The sequence below is a fragment of the Pleurodeles waltl genome, chromosome 2_2 (assembly GCF_031143425.1).
Source record: "Pleurodeles waltl isolate 20211129_DDA chromosome 2_2, aPleWal1.hap1.20221129, whole genome shotgun sequence".
Classification (NCBI taxonomy): domain Eukaryota; kingdom Metazoa; phylum Chordata; class Amphibia; order Caudata; family Salamandridae; genus Pleurodeles; species Pleurodeles waltl.
Window position 1 is genome coordinate 893,018,924 of NC_090439.1, and position 20,057 is coordinate 893,038,980.

Consider the following 20,057-nt stretch of genomic DNA (forward strand, 5'->3'; position numbering starts at 1 on the left):
CCTCCATCTTGCAGATGGAGGATTCCCCCAATAGAATTAGGGATGTGCCCCCCCTCCCCTCAGGGAGGAGGCACAAAGAGGGTGTACCCACCCTCAGGGCTAGTAGCCATTGGCTACTAACCCCCCAGACCTAAACACGCCCTTAAATTTAGTATTTAAGGGCTCCCCAGAACCTAGGAACTCAGAGTCCTGCAACCTAAGAAGAAGAGGACTGCTAAGCTGAAAAACCCTGCAGAGAAGACGGAGACACCAACTGCTTTGGCCCCAGCTCTACCGGCCTGTCTCCCCACTTCTAAAGAAACTGCTCCAGCGACGCTCTCCCCAGGGACCAGCGACCTCTGAAGCCTCAGAGGACTGCCCTGCATCTAGAAGGACCAAGAACTCCAGAGGACAGCGGCTCTGTTCACCCAAGACTGCGACTTTGCTACAAAGAAGCAACTTTGAAACAACTTGCGTTTCCCGCCGGAAGCGTGAGACTTGACACTCTGCACCAGACGCCCCCGGCTCGACTTGTGGAGATCAATCACTTCAGGGAGGACTCCCCGGCGACTGCGAGACCGTGAGTAGCCAGAGTTGCCCCCACAGCGACGCCTGCAGAGGGAATCCAGAGGCTCCCCCTGACAGCGACTGCCTGCTTCTAAGATCCAACGCTGTTGGCTACCCATTACCATAGACATCTGGGTGTTATCAATTATCTGCAATGTCTATTGCATAGAATTGACACAAGCTCCACCAGATATTCCACCAAAACCACACCACCTCTCCACACACCATATCGCCCTGTTGCAAGAGGAGTAAAATCTCTATTACTCAAACAAGCAATAGAGGCAGTGCCACAAAATCAAATAGGAACAGGAGTTTACTCACTGTATTTCCTCATTCCCAAAAAGGACGTAACCTTAAGGCCAATATTAGATCTCAGAACCCTCAATCTTTACATCATGTAAAAACATTTTCACATGGTAACACTACAAGATGTTGTCCCACTGATTCAACAACACGATTTTATGGCAACATTAGATCTCAAAGATGCGTATTTTCACATACCCATCCATCCAGCGCACAGAAAATCTCTCAGGTTTGTCATTCAAGGAAAGCATTATCAGTTCAAATTGTTACCCTTCGGAACAACAACATGTAGGAAGTTGGCTCTGTATGTACTATTTCAAAGTAAGGAATAGTATGCACAGAGTCCAAGGGTTCCCCTTAGAGGTAAGATAGTGGCAAAATTAGATAATTCCAATGCTCTATTTTGTGGTAGTGTGGTCGAGCAGTAGGCTTATCAGAGAGTAGTGTTAAGCATTTGTTGTACACACACAGAAAAATATATTTTCTTAGTTTATTTTAAGAACCACAGGTTCAAGATTTACAGTAAACACTTTAAATGCAAGGTACTTCACTTAGATACTTTAGGAACTTTGAATGAACACAATATCATGTACAGTCTTTGTAAAAATGGCAATAAGCTGTTTCAAAAGTGGACACCGTGCAAAAATCAACAGTTCCTGGGGAAGGTAAGTAAAGGTTAGTTTTGAAAGTAAGTAAAACACTTACAAGTCTCAAAGTTGGGGCATAGGCAGCCCACCGTTGGGGGTTCAAGGCAACCCCAAAGTTACCACACCAGCAGCTCAGGGCCGGTCAGGTGCAGAGGTCAAAGAGGTGCCCAAAACACACAGGCGCCTATGGAGAACAGGGGTGCCCCGGTTCCAGTCTGCCAGCAGGTAAGTACCCTTATCTTCGGGGGGCAGACCAGGGGGGTTTTGTAGGGCACCGGTGGGGGGGCAACGGAACACATGAAGGCACAGAAAGCACACCCTCAGCGGCTCAGGGGCAGCCGGATGCAGTGTGCAAACAGGCATCGGGTTTTAGATTGAAAACAATGGAGGGACCAGGGGGGGGGGGGTCACTAGCGTTGCAGGCAGGCACGGGGGGGCTTCTCGGGACAGCCACCACCTGGGCTAGGCAGAGGGTCGCTCCTGCACTGAGGTTCGGTTACTTCAGGTCCTGGGGGCTGCGGGTGCAGTGTTGGTTCCAAACGTCGGGTCCCTTGTTACAGGCAGTCGCGGTCAGGGGGAGCCTCTGGATTCTCTCTGCAGGCATCGCTGTGGGGGGTCAGGGGAGGTCGTCTCTGGTTACTCACGGGCTCGCAGTCGCCGGGAAGTCCTCCGTGAGGTGTTTGTTTTCGGAAGGTCGAGTCGGGGGCATCGGGTGCAGTGTGTGTAGTCTCACGCTTCCGGCGGGAAACGTGAAGTCTTCGGAAGTTGCTTCTTTGTTGCCAAGAAGTAGCTGGTTTTGAACAGAGCCGCTGCTCACTGGAGTTTCTTGGTCCTTGAGTGCAGGGCAGTCCTCTGAGGCTTCAGAGGTCGCTGATCCCTGTTGGATGCGTCACTGTTGCAGTTTTTTTTTTTTTAGAAGTTGGGAGACAGGCCGGTAGGGCTGGGGCCAAGGCAGTTATCTCCGTCTTCTCTGCAGGGCTTCAGGTCAGCAGTCCTTCTTCTTTATTAAGGTTTCAGGAATCTAGTTTCCTAGGTTCTGGGGTGCCCCTAAATACTAGATTTAGGGGTGTGTGTTCAGGTCTGGGATGGCAGTAGCCAATGGCTACTGTCCTGGAGGGTGGCTACACCCTCTTTGTGCCTCCTCCCTGTGGGGAGGGGGGCACATCCCTAATCCAATTGGGGAAATCCTCCACTCTCAAGATGGAGGATTTCTAAAAGCAGGAGTCACCTTAGCTCAGGACACCTTAGAGGCTGTCCTAACTGGTGGGTGGCTCCTCCTTGTTTTTCTAATGATCTCCTCCAGCCTTGCCGCTAAAAGTGGGGACAGTGGCCGGAGGGGCGGGCCTCTCCACTAGCTGGGATGCCCTGTGGTGCTGTAACAAAAGGGGTGATCCTTTGAGGCTCACCGCCAGGTGTTACAGTTCCTGCAAGGGGAGGTGAGAAACACCTCCACCCAGTACAGGCTTTGTTCCTGACCACAGTGACAAAGGCACTCTCCCCATGTGGTCGGCAACATGTCTGGTGTGTGGCAGGCTGGCAGAAACTAGTCAGCCTACACTGGAAGTCGGGTTGGTATTCAGGGGGCACCTCTAAGGTGCCCTCTGGGTGTATGTTACAATAAATTGCACACTGGCATCAGTGTGCATTTATTGTGCTGAGAAGTTTGATACCAAACTTCCCAGTTTTCAGTGTAGCCATTATGGTGCTGTGGAGTTCGTGTTTGACAGACTCCCAGACCATATACTCTTATGGCTACCCTGCACTTACAATGTCTAAGGTTTTGCTTAGACACTGTAGGGGCATAGTGCTCATGCACATATGCCCTCACCTATGGTATAGTGCACCCTGCCTTAGGGCTGTAAGGCCTACTAGAGGGGTGACTTACCTATGCCACAGGCAGTGTGAGGTTGGCATGGCACTCTGGAGGGGAGTGCCATGTCGACTTAGTCATTTTCTCCCCGCCAGCACATACAAGCTGTAAGGTAGTGTGCCTGTGCTGAGTGAGGGGAACCCAGGGTGGCATATGACATGCTGCAGCCCTTAGAGACCTTCCCTGGCATCAGGGCCCTTGGTACCAGGGGTACCAGTTACAAGGGACTTACCCGAGTGCCAGGGTTGTGCCAATTGTGGAGACAAAGGTACAGTTTAGGGAAAGAACACTGGGGCTGGGGCCTGGTTAGCAGGGTCCCAGCACACTTTCAAATCATAACTTAGCATCAGCAAAGGCAAAAAGTCAGAGGGTAACCATGCTAAGGAGGCATTTCCTTACAAATATATCCAACATGCCAAGTTACTAGGCTGCTACAGTACAAGTTCTCTTTCTTACATTCTGGCACTTCCTAATAACAAAGCTACAAATTCCCAAAATGCAAGGAACAATTAAAGAAGAATTGGAGCAGCTAGCTATACATGAACCTAAGAAACATGGAAGAGTTATAGGAAAGCAGTATCAGCTCATTGTCAACCACATCAACTGGATGTGCGTCAGATAGCTAAGACATAGATCAATGTTTCACAAACTGTGGGTTGTGACCCACCGATTGGTGACCGACCAAAAATCGTCTTGCGTCCAAAGTCCAGGGAATCAAGAAGCATACTTTAATTTCTGCATTTATCATATTGTGTTTGCTGCACTTCGAACAGTGAAGTCAAATGCCGGGCTTTATTTTCTGCTTATTGTTTTGTTTTTTTTTGGTTTTTTTGCAGTGACTGGTGTTTACACATTCCTCTTACTTATCAGTCGAAGAAAAACAAAATGTAACAATTTTGCTGGGATACATCTAGTGTGAAAGGAAAGCTATTGTTTAATTGTTCCCTGAGCACAACAAAATGTAAAAACCTGTAAATGAGCTGTACACATTCTGCAGTTACGAAAGCAAAATGAAGCGCATTTTAAAAAAAAATTCTGAAGTGTTATGGAAACTAAGATTTTGGCAGGTTTAGAACAAATCAAGACCCTTTACTTGGTGATGCACAAATAATACATATCCACTGGAACTATCAAACTGTATGTCTGTGCAAATGTAGTCAACAATTTAAGGGAAAATGTGGTCTTTGCAAATAATGCACTACATCGCAAAGCATTTTTTGCATTTAAAAAAATTAATAAATAAATCACCCGCCTCATGTCCATGAAAGTTAGGTGGGTCGCGAACGTTTGTCATATTAAAAAGTGGGTTACGGTTCTGAAAACATTAGGAAGCACTGTTCATATGGTTACTTTTTAAGTACAATGTCTCAATTTATTCCTTATCTGCAGGAGATCATACTAGTTATGTACGTCAAACTAAACAATGTAGTGTTCTGACATTGCATTAACAATTGGAAGATACATTTTGTCATATAAAGCAATTATTAGGTAACTAAACAGACACTTACTATCGTATGTTCATAAATATAGTGATCAATAACGTCTCGAAAAGCTGCAGCCTCATCTAGCAGGCCAATGGATGAATCTGAGTCTTCAATAAATCCTTTCATCTCAGCCGTACTCCTCATCAATGAATAATCGAGAAGCCCTTTATCCGGATTCTTAAACTATGCAACAAACTGGAAAAACAGGAAGATGATTGCAATATGTGACACAAAAATCCGTATAAATGAGGGATTGCTTTACTAAGTTTCAACTACAAATGTGTCATCAAGTTTACTACATATTGGTGAAGAAATATACTCAAGCACAAAAAGTGTATTGACAATCTCACAAAATACGTTTAACAATTACACATGCATACTGTGCATAGCACTAAGAGCTAATAACACTATTTTGATGTTAAATGTTTACCATTTGTAGGAAACTGGCGTTATGTAGTGTACCAATGTAAGGGTACACCATGCAAGAAGTCTAGACAACCCCAATTTTGGTTTACGGAGCTTACTTTAATAATCCCAATTGCTCTATTAGTGGTAGTGTGGTCGGACAGCTACGGATTATCAGCGGGGAATGTTAAGCATTTCTTGCAGACAATCAAACGGTTCACACTCAAAAAGAAATGCAAGACCAATTTATGAAAAATATTTTATATATTTTTTAGAGACCAAGATCATTGGTATCCGATAAGTACAATGGGAGTTATGAATTTTATAATAAAAACACAAATGATGCATAACTAACCGTTTTGAGGCAGTAGCCCTGAAAGCAGTATGGTTATCCTATGGGAGGAAAAGATACTGCATACATATATTCACAAGTGTTTGTTGAAGGGGTCCTTTAGGACTAAAGTGCTGGGGGGGACCAAGGTCCAAAGAACCACCAACAGCTTGGGTTTAGCTGGCCTGGTATGTCCGGGTGCAGAGGTGCTGGTCACGTTCGTAGCCTTGAGCGCTACTTCAGTAGAAGCTTAAAGCGACCAGTCAAATCAACAGATTGCAGCATCTGTTGATTTGACTGGTCGCTTTAAGCAGGCTTGGTCCTGAAGTCAATCGACAGCAGGTAGGCTTTTGCGACGGTGGTAGTCCAGGCTGGACACTCATTAAGCACTGGTTGCGGCTAATGCTACGGTACCTAGGGTACTGCTGCAGGGGGTGCTGCATGGGGGAAATCTAGTGTCTCGAAGCTCACTGGAGAGACGGAGCTGGCCTCTAGGAACCACGGTGACCACTTCCTGGTATGGTGCTACCTCAATGGAGCCCGATGGGCAGTAAAACGATGTTCTGGACAAGTGCAGTCAGTGCAGGTGGGGGTAGGTGGGAGGAGGGAGGGGGGGAATTGCTCCTCCTCCACAAGGAAGATGCCAAGTGGTTATTGAAGCGCTGGACATTCCTCTAAGGATTTGGGAGGATGGGCAGCTTTTGGACGAGTTGGTTCAGTTCAACTGCCAAGGTACCAGCAGCAAGGCACGGTTTGGTACCAAGTTCAGGTTAAGTCCTCCGTTCTCGCAGTGACTGCTCTTCTTTTTCCATCTTCTTCTGTTTCCAGGTAGACAAATCTGTCAAACTCGTGTCAAGGGGTCCCCTAAATTTAGGGACATTAAGGAAAGTGAAGGTAGTTGCCAAGCAACTACTTACCCCTGGGATGACTACACCCCCTATATGACCAGTTCCTGTGGGGAGTGGGCATAACCCTGACCCAGAATTCTCTAGTTTCACCAAAACCAAGATGGTGAAACCCTTCCTCGACTGTCCACTTAAGGTGGCCCACCTTATGGGTGTGCCTAGCCTTTATGTGTGAGATGCCTTCTGACTATCTAATTTCCCATCTGCTCTGGTGCCAAATGAGCATCAGGGCAGGGGGTGGCGTTCTCCATGTCTGGAGGGAAGCCAGGGTCGCATATCGAAAGGCGGCAGAAGCTTTCAAGCTCCAGGCTCAGATATGCTAAATCACTAACCACCCTGCTGGAGGAGGGGTGATCATCTTCCTCTGGAGCGGACATTGTTTCTGGCCTCTGAGAAAGTGGGCTCTCACCTGTAGTGGGACTGAGGTGGCAGGCTGTTCGATACCAGTTAGCCAGCACAGTAAGAGACTAGGTGGATTTCAGGGGCACGTCTGAGGTGCACTCTAGGTGCAGGTCATAATAAATCTGATATTAGCATCAGTGCGGATTTAATAAGAAAAGGTTTTTTAATACCAATCACCACTATCCTCAGTGAGGCCATCATGTAGCCTCGTAAATCGCAATGACCAGTGCCCAGTACACTTCCTTAAATGGCTTCCTGAACACTTGTAATGTCTAGCAATTGAACTAGGCATCACAGGAGTACATCTGCTTGTGCAGATGTGCCCTCACATGTAATCTAAAATTCACCCTGCTTTGGAGCTTGAAGGCCTGACCTAAGGGTGACAGGTATACTACATGCAGTGTTTGTGGGCATTGCACACAGGATGTGTAGGTGCAATGTTGTGTTTTTGAAAATGGCGTGCACCATTTCACACACACTGCAATGGCAGTCTGCATGGGTTTGAATGTGGGTCCCTTAGGGTGTCTAATACATGCTGCAGCCCTTAGGCACCCATGCCCTGGGTACCATTTACCAAGGACTCACAAGGGTGATAGTCATGCAAACTGGGTTACAATTGTCATTGGCGCTGTTTTTATGGAAAGAGCAATGGCACTAGGGCCTGCTTAGCAGTGACCCAGTGCATTACCAATCAACAAAATTGTTATCAGTAAGCAAAAGGTGGGGGAGATCATGTCAAAAAGAGGCACTTTCCGAAACCAATTAATGCTGCTAGTTATTCAGGAAAACAAGATGCAACAGAAGCTAACCTTAACGATCGTCGACTATGCAGCAGCTCGAAAAGATTAATGTTGCTAAGCCCATATGTAGGAAGTTGGCTCTGTATGTGCTATTTCAAAGTAAGGAATAGCATGCACAGAGTCCAACGGTTCCCCTTAGAGGTAAGATAGTGGCAAAAAGAGATAATACTAATGCTCTATTTTGTGGTAGTGTGGTCGAGCAGTAGGCTTATCAAAGGAGTAGTGTTAAGCATTTGTTGTACATACACACAGGCAATAAATGAGGAACACACACTCCGAGACAAATCCAGCCAATAGGTTTTGTTAGAGAAAAATATCTTTTCTTAGTTTATTTTAAGAACCACAGGTTCAAATTCTACATGTAATATCTCATTTGAAAGGTATTGCAGGTAAGTACTTTGGGAACTTTGAATCATTACATTAGCATGTATACTTTTTACATAAAACAAAATAAGCTGTTTTAAAAGTGGACACAATGCAATTTTCACAGTTCCTGGGGGAGGTAAGTTTTTGTTAGTTTTGTCAGGTAAGTAAATCACTTACAGGTTTCAGTTTTGGGTCCAAGGTAGCCCACCGTTGGGGGTTCAGAGCAACCCCAAAGTTATCACACCAGCAGCTCAGGGCCTGTCAGGTGCAGAGGTAAAAGAAGTGCCCAAAACGCATAGGCTGCAATGGAGAGAAGGGGGTGCCCCGGTTCCGGTCTGCCAGCAGGTAAGTACCTGCGTCTTCGGAGGGCAGACCAGGGGGGTTTTGTAGGGCACCGGGGGGGGGACACAGGTCAGCACAAAAAGTACACCCTCAGCAGCGCGGGGGCGGCCGGGTGCAGTGTGCAAACAAGCGTCGGGTTTCCTTTAGTTTTCAATGGGAGACCAAGGGGTCTCTTCAGCGATGCAGGCAGGCAAGGGGGGGCTCCTCGGGGTAGCCACCACCTGGGCAAGGGAGAGGGCCTCCTGGGGGTCACTCCTGCACAGAAGTTCCATTTCTTTAGGGGCTGGGGGCTGCGGGTGCAGGGTCTTTTCCAGCCGTCGGGAAATGGAGTTCAGACAGTCGCGGTCAGGGGGAGCCTGGGGATTCCCTCTGCAGGCGTCGCTGTGGGGGCTCAGGGGGGACAACTTTGGTTACTCACAGTCGTAGAGTCGCCGGAGGGTCCTCCCTGAGTTGGTTGTTCTCCACCAGTCGAGTCGGGGTCGCCGGGTGCAGTGTTGCAAGTCTCACGCTTCTTGCGGGGAGTTGCAGGGGTCTTTAAATCTGCTACTTGAAACAAAGTTGCAGTTCTTTTGGAGCAGTGCCGCTGTCCTCAGGAGTTTCTTGGTCTCTTGGAAGTAGGGCAGTCCTCTGAGGATTCAGAGGTCGCTGGTCCTGGAGAAAGCGTCGCTGGAGCAGGGTTCTTTAGAAGGCAGGAGACGGGCCGGTAGGACTGGGGCCAAAGCAGTTGGTGTCTTCTTTCTTCTTCTGAAGGGCTTTCAGCTCAGCAGTCTTCTTCTTCGGTAAGTTGCAGGAATCTAAATTCTTAGGTTCAGGGGAGCCCTTAAATACTAAATTTAAGGGCGTGTTTCGGTCTGGGGGGTTAGTAGCCAATGGCTACTAGCCCTGAGGGTGGGTACACCCTCTTTGTGCCTCCTCCCAAGGGGAGGGGGTCACATTCCTATCCCTATTGGGGGAATCCTCCTTCTACAAGATGGAGGATTTCTAAAAGTCAGAGTCACCTCAGCTCAGGACACCTTAGGGGCTGTCCTGACTGGCCAGTGACTCCTCCTTGTTTTTCTCATTATCTCTCCTGGACTTGCCGCCAAAAGTGGGGGCCGTGGCCGGAGGGGGCGGGCAACTCCACTAGCTGGAGTGTCCTGCGGTGCTGGCACAAAGGGGTGAGCCTTTGAGGCTCACCGCCAGGTGTGACAGCTCCTGCCTGGGGGAGGTGTTAGCATCTCCACCCAGTGCAGGCTTTGTTACTGGCCTCAGAGTGACAAAGGCACTCTCCCCATGGGGCCAGCAACATGTCTCGGTTGTGGCAGGCTGCTGGAACTAGTCAGCCTACACAGATAGTCGGTTAAGGTTTCAGGGGGCACCTCTAAGGTGCCCTCTGGGGTGTATTTTACAATAAAATGTACACTGGCATCAGTGTGCATTTATTGTGCTGAGAAGTTTGATACCAAACTTCCCAGTTTTCAGTGTAGCCATTATGGTGCTGTGGAGTTCGTGTAAAACAGACTCCCAGACCATATACTCTTATGGCTACCCTGCACTTACAATGTCCAAGGTATTGCTTAGACACTGTAGGGGCACAGTGCTCATGCACTGGTGCCCTCACCTAGGGTATAGTGCACCCTGCCTTAGGGCTGTAAGGTCTGCTAGAGGGGTGACTTATCTATACCTGCATAGGCAGTGAGAGGCTGGCATGGCACCCTGAGGGGAGTGCCATGTCGACTTACTCGTTTTGTTCTCACCAGCACACACAGGCTGGCAAGCAGTGTGTCTGTGCTGAGTGAGGGGTCTCCAGGGTGGCATAAGACATGCTGCAGCCCTTAGAGACCTTCCTGGGCATCAGGGCCCTTGGTACCAGGGGTACCACTTACAAGGGACTTATCTGGATGCCAGGGTGTGCCAATTGTGGAATCAAAAGTACAGGTTAGGGAAAGAACACTGGTGCTGGGGCCTGGTTAGCAGGCCTCAGCACACTTTCAATTCAAAACATAGCATCAGCAAAGGCAAAAAGTCAGGGGGGTAACCATGCCAAGGAGGCATTTCCTTACACCATATTTACTCACATACAGCGGATTGAAACCAGTCATCGGAACAGAAACTTTTTAAGAATTCAGGTAAAATATCAACTCCCCTAAACTATTTCACTCTAAAACACCACAACAGTTGATTTTATCAGTGAGACTCCGCAGATTCAGGCTGAAATTGACAACATCTATTATTGTTCTGGTGCCCCTCCCTTTCTTGGTTCTTGCAGCTGAGCAAGCCTGGATCTCATCTACCAACCTCTTCTCTTTGCAAGTCACCCTCTATAAAAGAAACCTTTGTCCGCATTAGTTAAGTCCCAATTTAAGTCCCTGCTACTTTATTAGACCCATCTAATCAGCATCTCAGACCTTAGGGGCTTTTAACAATTGCTGAAAATAAGCCATGCAAGAAAGAGCATTTTCTTGGGCGATTCATTCAATTATTTTCAAGGGCTTCCAGCTAATATTTTGAACTCTGGGCACTATAATGGCAGTAAACAAACACACTCAACAAATGTTCAAACACCTAAAACAGTGAAAAACAGCTGAACCCCAATTAGCAAAGAATAAGTTACTTACCTTTGGTAACGCTTTTTCTGGTGGATACAGTAACTACCTGTGGATTCCTCACCAAAAGAATTCTCCCCTCGCGCCAGCCTCGACGGAAATTTCTTCTAGCTCTGCACGTCGACAATGACGTCACAATCGCCCGACTCCACGCGACGCCGTAGGACGTCATCCAGGCAATAAGAAGCCCTCGTCGACGTGCAGACGTCAGTTATCACCATTTTTTTACATGCCAAAGAGGCGAACAGGTTAAACCTAAAGAGCACATATTCATCCAAAATGAATGAAAATAGAACATTTATTATAAAACACGTTCTAAACAACAGTAATGAATGGTCAATACCAGAGAGAAATAAATATGAACATATATAAACTAAGATCAAAAGGTCTTCTTTGAACTATCTTAATTCGCAAAGGAATTGTACATACAGTTATCATAACTATATACATGAATCAGTTATATACATATTTACCAGATCAAGGATGCCCACCCAAGGACTTCTCGGTTTGACCAGTCAGGCAACGGGGAGGCGGGTGGGACCGTGAGGAATCCACAGGTAGTTACTGTATCCACCAGAAAACGCGTTACTGAAGGTAAGTAACTTATTCTTCTGATGGATACACCTACCTGTGGATTCCTCACCAAAAGAATAGAGTCCCAAAGCAGTACTACCTCCGGAGGTGGGTGCCCGAATGGTCAAACCAAACATTCCTGCAGCACCGAGCGAGCAAAATGGCCTTCCCTCCTAACCTCAGAATCCAAACAGTAATGCTTGGCAAAAGTATGGAGGGACGCCCAGGTCGCTGCCCTGCAGATGTCAGCCACAGGAACACCTCTAGCCAAAGCTGCTTTGGCCCTGGTGGAATGGGCACGAAGCCCCACAGGTGGATCTCTCTTCGCCAAAGAATAGCAGATCTTAATACATAGAATGACCCACCTGGATAGCGTTCTCTTGTGGACCGCTCTACCTTTCCTCTTCCCCACGTATCCAACGAAGAGCTGTTCATCCTGTCTGAACTCTTTCGTCCTGGCGACGTAGAAGCTCAGTGCTCTTGGTGGATCCAGCCGGTGGAGCCTCTCTTCCTCCTTGGATGGGTGAGGTGGAGGGTAAAAGGAAGAGAGAGTAATTGACTGCCCCAGGTGAAAGGGTGTAACAACCTTCAGTAGGAAAGCCACCTTGGCCCTCAACACCACTTTGTCCTTAAAGAAAGGTATGGGGGTTCTACAGGGAGAGAGCCTGAAGCTCGCTAACCCTTCTGGCAGATGTTATGGCCACCAGGAAAACAGTTTTGAATACCAGGAACCGTAAAGAGCAAGAGTGCATTGGCTCAAACGGAGTCCCCATAAGAAACGTGAAGACTAAGTTAAGGTCCCACTGAGGCATAACGAATGGTGTAGGTGGAAACTTATTAGTGAGCCCCTTTAGGAACTTTAAAACAATTGGTGATTTAAAGAAGGATGGTTGATCAGGAAGGCACAGAAAAGCAGATAGAGCAGACAAATAACCTTTGACAGTGGCAATCGCACAACCTTTCTGTGCCAGATGGAGTGCAAATGACAAAATGTAAAATAAACCAGCTTTTAAAGGATCTAAACTGTTCTCTCCATACCAGCATGCAAATTTAGCCCAATGATTAGCATAGATTGACTTGGTGAAGTGTCGTCTGGCCGATAAAATAACTTCCACCACATCTGGAGGGAGAGAAAAGGAACTCAGATTGCCCCGTTCAATCTCCAGGCATGACGATGCAGGCTCTTGAGGTGTAGAATCTGCCACTGCAAGAGGAGGTCCACCCTGCAAGGGAGACGGAGCAGAGGGCACAGAGAGTTGGAGTAGGTCCGAATACCACACCCTTCTCGGCCAATCCAGAGCTATTAGGATGACTTGAGCCCGGTCTTGGCGGATCTTCCTGAGAACTCGAGGAATCAAGGGTATGGGGGGGAAACGCGTAAAGCAACTGACCCTTCCAGGACATCTGAAACGTGTCCCCCAAAGCTCCTTGCACCGGATACTGGAGGCTGCAAAACAGCGGGCACTGCGCATTCTCTTGAGTTGCAAACAGATCTATTTGTGGATATCCCCACATCCGGAAGATATACAGAACTAGATCTGGATAAAGACGCCACTTGTGGTCGACTGAGCTACGTCGACTGAGAATGTCCGCACGCACGTTCAGGACTCCGGCCAAATGATGTGCAACTAAGCAGATCTTGTGCTCCTGAAGCCAGGACCAGAGACGAAGAACTTCTCTGCAGAGAAGATACGACCCGACTCCTCCCTGTTTGTTTATATACCACATTGCGGTCGTGTTGTCCGTTAGAACTTGGATTGACTGACCGCGAATGGAAGGGAGGAGGGCCTTGACAGCCAGACGTACTGCCCGCAACTCTAACAGATTGATGTGTAACTTCTGTTCCCCTGGAGACCAAAGGCCCTTGATCTCCAGGTGCCCCAGATGAGCTCCCCACCCTAGAGTGGAAGCATCCGTTACCACTGTGGCCACTGGTGGTGGTAGCGAGAACGGCCTTCCTTGAGACAGGTTGTCGACCGCTGCCCACCATTGAAGATCCACTGCAGTGTCTCTGGAGATCTTTATCAAGTCCTCGAGATCCCCTTTGTGCTGAAACCACTGCCTGCGGACGCACCACTGAAGAGCCCTCATGTGCCAGCGTGCATGAGTGACCAACAGTATGTAAGAAGCGAACAGACCGAGCAGACGAAGGACCTTGAGGACTGGAACTACCGCTCCATTTTGAAACATTGGAATAAACGCCTGAATGTCCTGGACCCGCTGGGGTGGACGGAAGGCCCGATTCAATGTCGTGTCCAATACTGCCCCTATGAACAGGAGGCGTTGAGAGGGCTCCAGGTGAGATTTGGGTACATTGACTGAAAAACCCAGGTCGTACAACAATGGAGTCGTCGACTGGAGATGGCACCGCACGAGCTCTGGAGTTTTGGCTTTGATCAACCAATCGTCCAGATAGCTGTGTTTCCCTATTGCCCTTCTTCTGAGCTCTGCCGCTACCACCGCCATCACCTTTGTGAAGACTCAAGACCAAAAGGGAGGACCGCAAACTGATAATGCTGCGATCCCACCACAAAACGGAGATACTTCCTGTGCGATTTGAGGATCGGAATATGAAAATACGCGTCCTGCAAATTGACCGACACCATCCAGTCTCCTTCTTTCAACGCCAAAAGAACCTGTGAGAGGGTCAGCATTTTGAATTTTTCCTGCTTGAGGAACCTATTCAAAATCCTCAAGTCCAAAATCGGTCTCAACCGACAATCCTTTTTGGGGATCAGGAACTATCTTGAATAACAACCTTGACCCCTCTCTTGCTCGGGAACCAACTCTATCGCACCTTTTGCCAATAGGGATAATACTTCCTGCTGTAATAGGAGAAGATGGTCTTCCGAACAGAAGGATGGGCGGGGAGGGAAGGTAGGTGGGAATTCCTGAAAGGGAAGAGCGTACCCCTTCTTCACAATATCGATGACCCAGGAGTCTGATGTTATAACCTCCAACATCGGAAGAAAATGGGCAAGTCTCCCCCCTACCGGAGACAAGTGGACAGGGAGTGGAGGAGGACTACGGCTGCTTTCCTTGCTGCACCCCTCCCGAGGAAGAGGAAAAGGCAGAGTGCTGCAAGGTGGCTCCTCTCGTACGGACTCTGCCCCTGAAGGGTCTGTATGGCAGGGTAGAAGCAGATTGTTGTGGTCCTTGCAATCTTCCACGAAAGGAAGAGCCACGTCCAAATCCTTTAAATCTCCGAAAAACCCCTAAAGGAGGATGAGGCTGAAGACTGGAGTCCTAAAGATCTTGCAGTAGCTCTGCTCTCTTTAAACGCTCCAGGGCAGAGTCAGCCTTTGTGCCGAAGAGCCTCTCTCCATCAAAGGGAAGATCAAGAAGTATTGCCTGCACGTCCGACGAGAAGCCAGATGACCGTAGCCAAGACTGCTGTCTAGAAACTATGGTCATGCCCATAGCTCTAGCCACTGAGTCTGAAGTGTCCAATCCCGACTGGATCACCCGAGTCGCTGCCGCCTGAGCATCCGCCAACAGCTGCAACATCTCCGGGGACAAATTAGGGTGGCCCTTCGCCTCTTCCATAAGGTCATGGATGTAACGCCCCAGCATGCAAGTTGCATTGGAAGATTTCAAGGCCATACTGCAAGATGAAAAGGTCTTTTTTGCAGTATGGTCCATCTTTTTTGACTCCCTGTCGGCAGGTGTCCCAGGAAACGAACCAGGAGAGGATCTGGACGAACAAGAGGCTTGCACCACTAGACTCTCCGGAGTTGGCTGTCTGGAGAGAAACACCGGATCACCAGGCACCGTCCTATAGCGAGGAGCCACCGCTCTGTTGACCGCAGCGGTGGACACAGGTTTCATTCAGATGTCCTTAATGGGGTCCAGCAGTGCCTCATTGAAGGGCAAAAGAGGCTCAGCAGAAGCAGAAGCCGGGTGCAAAACCTCTGTTAATAAATTTCTTTTGACTTCCGCAGTATGAAGGGGAAGGTCCAAAAAGTCTGCAGCCTTCCGAATGACTGCGTGGAATAAAGCAGCTTCCTCAGTGATCTCTCCAGGGGAAGCTAGATCCCATTCCGGGGTAGTGTCCAGGCCACTGGCTGCATCCAGTCCCTGGAAGTCACCAGAGGGCTCCAAAACTTCACCTTCCTCCAGGTGTTGTCTCGCATACTCTTCCTCCTCCAAAATTCGTAGAGCCAGACGTCTTGATCTAAGCCTTGACTCCAGACCTGGCGTCGATGAGGTGTCAGCCGACGCCGAAGATCTTCGTCGGCGCCAAACCTCGGATCCGCCCGAAGCCGGAAGCTCCGGCTCCACAGGATTCTTAACCGTCAAGATCAGGATCAGAGGCGAATCCAACGGCACCGTAGCAGGTGTAGACGGCCTGGGTGAAGTCATGGGCATCGGCGCCGCTCCAGGTGCAGCAGATAAAAATGAGGTGAAAGGCGTCGATTTATAAGACGCCGGTACGCCCAAATTGTAGGCCAGACGGCCAGACGGACCTGCTTGACTTCCACCCGGCGTCATGGAAGTAAAGATGTTAAACATTGCATTTAAGAACGCTGCAGGATCCGTTTCCGGAGTCGGGAAAGCCGGGTATTGCTGCTGCTGCACCGGTGCCGGCATAGATGCCGAAGAAGGTCCAGGTAACTCCTGGCCAGGATAACCTTCTGGCCTCTGGGGAGGCTCGACCTCAAAAACCGACCCAGGTGACGGGGTCGTAGGAGGCAGAGGGGTGACGGTCGGGCTAATCTTCCACGCCGGACGGCGCTGAGCTGATGGAGAAGCCGATCTTGACCTAGACCGTCCCCTGCTCGATCGGCGCCGAGATCCATGACGGCGCCGAGAGCCACTATGATGGTGATGAGACCTTGAGGATCTCGAAGAAGACTCCCTCCGATGACGCCTCTCCTTTTTCTTGGATCGAGCCAAGAACAATTTTGCCTCGCTCTCTTTAAGTGCCTTAGGGTTCATGCGCTGACAAGAGCCGCATGACTCGACCTCATGGTCGGAACTAAGGCACCAGCGGCAATTCTCATGGGGGTCGGTAACCGACATCCGACCCCCGCACTGGTTACATGGTTTAAAGCCGGATTTTCTTGGCTGCGACATCGTAACCGTCGTTTGGAAACAGTAGCTCCCTGTGAGCCTCGAAGAATTAACCGTTACTCGGGCATGGAAAAAAGGGAACCGACGTCTGCACGTCGACGAGGGCTTCTTATTGCCTGGATGACGTCATACGGCGTCGCGTGGAGTCGGGCGATTGTGACGTCATCGTCGACGTGCAGAGCTAAAAGAAATTTCCGTCAAGGCTGGCGCGAGGGGAGAATTATTTTGGTGAGGAATCCACAGGTAGGTGTCTCCATCAGAAATACATTTTTTAATTAAGGCCACAGTAACATATGTAGAATGAGCACCTGTGGCATAAACGTTAAATATCACAAGTGAGTGTATGGCATTACCCACATTAGTTACTACATGCCTTCTATTTCAGCTCTGGGTGATTGCTGCCTGAACACTGCAGTAGTGCAGCAAAGCCTTGCCTATGTACTCTTACCAGAGCCTGGGCACATCATGAGTGTAAGTGGGAAATACGAACATAAAATTGGAATGCCCCAGGAGGCATGGCCAACAACATGGCAGACTAGTTGTGTGCGGGATGAGCTCCGGAGGGGCCCACTGTTATCCGGTCTCCATCACACCCTTCGATACAGCTTACGACCTTACCCGATGCGCCTGCAGGTGAAACTACCAGATGAGAGAACAGGTGGCTGATAGCGGCGACACGGGGAAGATGGAAGGGAGCGCCCGCATCAATACTGTTTCCAGAGAAAAATGGTGGTGAGGCTGGGGGAAAACAAGGGCCGGCGCATAGGTGTACGGCTCCTGAGGGGAGAGACGTCGGGCTCTGCGCTTGGAGATGACCCCCAAAGAGTGGCAGTGGTCCACAGGTGACCCGGCTGGCTGTAGGAGAGGGGGAATGCCAGCCGGCCTTGGACCGGGACGACCCATTGTTGTGGCGCCATCTTGGGCACACCTGACCTGCCGATTACGTGGAGAGAGATCGCCGGTGGAAGCTGTGGTGGAGGATTGGGGCACTTCCGCCGACTGGCAGGTGAATCTGCTGTCATGGCGAACCTTTGGGAGATCCTCCTGCCCTATTGTGTCTGAGACCGGGCCTGCGGCCGCGAGGAGCTTGAAGCGACCCCGCACGAGCATGGGTGGATCAGCAGAGTGACTGGGCGAGAACTCCGTCCGCGTCGCTGCATACTGCCCAGAAGCGGTTCACGTGTTGCGACTGGCACCCCTGCGGATGGTGAAGTGGTTTGATAGACACAATATAAGGTCCTGTACCAGAGACCGTTGTTGTGAATAAAAGTGCCAATGATTGGGACCTTCCTGAGATGCACTGGGTGCAGGTGGTACAGATTGACAAGGAGGACTCTGGCCCCTCCACGGCCACCCTGGGCCCTGCTGGGATCTGCCCCAAACGGGGGTAGTGATCTTCACTGACATGCCACACCTCAACATGGCCAAAGACAAGGAACAGAAGCCTCTTGATAAGTATACCAAAACGATAGCCGACTTCCCCCACCCAAGGCGATCCCTCTATTCGTCCACGGACACAGCAGACTTGTTAATGGCCATTCAGCAATCCAGAACGGCCCTGGAAACTAAGGTTGATGTAGTGGCGGTCTCATAGCCGAGACAAGACCTGCGCAAGGTTGAGGAAAGAGTTATCGCAAAGGAGAGGCAGATCTCTCAATTGAAGGACATGGCTAACACACATTGTGAAGAACTGCAGGCAGTACAAGCAATAACGAGCGATCTTATCTGGAGGATAGATGACGCTGAAAATCATGCGAGACGAAACAACCTCTGCTTCGTGGGACACCCCGAGGGAGCGGAGGGAACCAACGTTCCGATGTTCTTGGAGACCTGGAACTCAGTTCCCATCTGCAGACCTCTCTACATGCTTTGTGATCAAAAGCTCAGAGCGTTGGCTCCGAGGCCCTCAGTTGGTGCATCTCCAAGAGCCCTTATAGGGTGTTTTTTCGAACTATCATGACACAGAGATGTAATTCTCCGGGAGGCACGAAAGCTGGCTAAACTCACTTATGAATCCTCCGCCATCCTAATCTTCCCAGACTATTCTCGAGAAGTGCAAAAGAAACGCTGATCCTTTGACCAGGGATGTGGAATTCCTATAGCCCGACGCCCGGGACATCTTGTTTGGGGTCAAGGGCAACAAGTTTTTATGTTTGTTTTGTCCTTGGGACAAGTAGGCCCAACCCCCTGCAGACCAAACCCTTTGGCTGCCTGTTTACAGAGCGTGGAACTCTCTGCAGTTGAGGTAATGTGTTTCCAAAAGATAATGCTGTTCGAACTTGTATTTATGGTTCATTATTTGAAAGTCTTCATTATTAGAGTGCGTGCTGTAAATAAATGTTTTAAGGTCACACTTCACTACTGACGTTGGTTCCAGTACAAAAAAAAATACGTGTACATACATGTTTGAAACGTTTAGGCTAAGAGGCTAAGTATAATGCTCCCAGAATGCTCTCTGATTATATGCAAATGAAGTGTCATTTAGTAAAATGTGTTGAAGCATGCTAGTATTTCCCAAAAATATTTCTAATGGAAAATCTGTGTAACCATTTTCAACACGATTATAGGAAGCATGAAAATAAACAAACACTGACAAAGCCAACTGATCTGACATATTTTTATAAGTCTTTTAGTTTCATCAATGCGTGTCTTGTTTTGACATGGCTTTTGTAACACTTTATTGTTGTGGGAGCTACCAGGCCCTCAACATTGTAACAAACACTGGCAAAACCCCCCCAAAAAGTTTTTGAACTCTAAAAGCACACGTTGCCACCAGCGGCATAACAAAGGCCCGCAGCCGCCCTCCAGGGGGCCCCTTCAGCACAGCACCTGCCCTGAGTGAGTCTGGAGAGGGGGCTCCTCCATGTTCTTTGCAAAGGGGCACCCTCCAGTTTCGTTACGTCACTGATTGCCACTGTAGTTCCTGACACTGAACAAAACTACTTTGTGTGGCAATATGCTCCTTGTGGAAGAGCAGAATGCGATCACTCACAGTAAAGCCAGCCGAAAGAGAGAGAAATAGAAGTTTAATAAAAACAAAATGTCTTTGTTCACACCAGACCTAATTAGGGACCAAGACCCACATGTAGGTAGCTTTTTGCATGTCGCAAACAGCGACTTTCGCTGTTTGCGACATGCAAAAAGCACATTGCGATGCACAAACCCAGTTTTGCGATTCAGTAACCTGGTTACCGAATCACAAAACGGGTTTGCGACTCGCAATTAGTAAGGGGTGTTCCCTTCCTAATTGCGACTCGCAGTGCAATGTAGGATTGTTTTGTGACCGCGAACGCGGGCGCAAACCAATCGCAGTTTGCACCCATTTCAAATGGGTGCTAACACTTTCACAAAAGGGAAGGGATCCCCATGGGACCCCTTCCCCATTGTGAATGTCACTGTAAACATTTTTTCAGAGCAGGCAGTGG

The 20,057-nt window shown here is 48.9% G+C and overlaps 1 protein-coding gene across 2 annotated transcripts in view; it reads right to left on the minus strand.

The window, feature by feature from the left end:
- AZIN1 (antizyme inhibitor 1) overlaps nucleotides 1–20,057 on the minus strand; it is a 483,491-nt gene that overhangs the window by 402,528 nt on the left and 60,906 nt on the right. For both annotated transcript variants that reach the window (XM_069220587.1, XM_069220589.1), the window contains exon 3: nucleotides 4,875–5,045. In XM_069220587.1, the coding sequence (XP_069076688.1) occupies nucleotides 4,875–4,994 (120 nt within the window). In that variant the 5' untranslated portion in view covers nucleotides 4,995–5,045. The remainder of the gene's footprint in view (nucleotides 1–4,874; nucleotides 5,046–20,057) is intronic.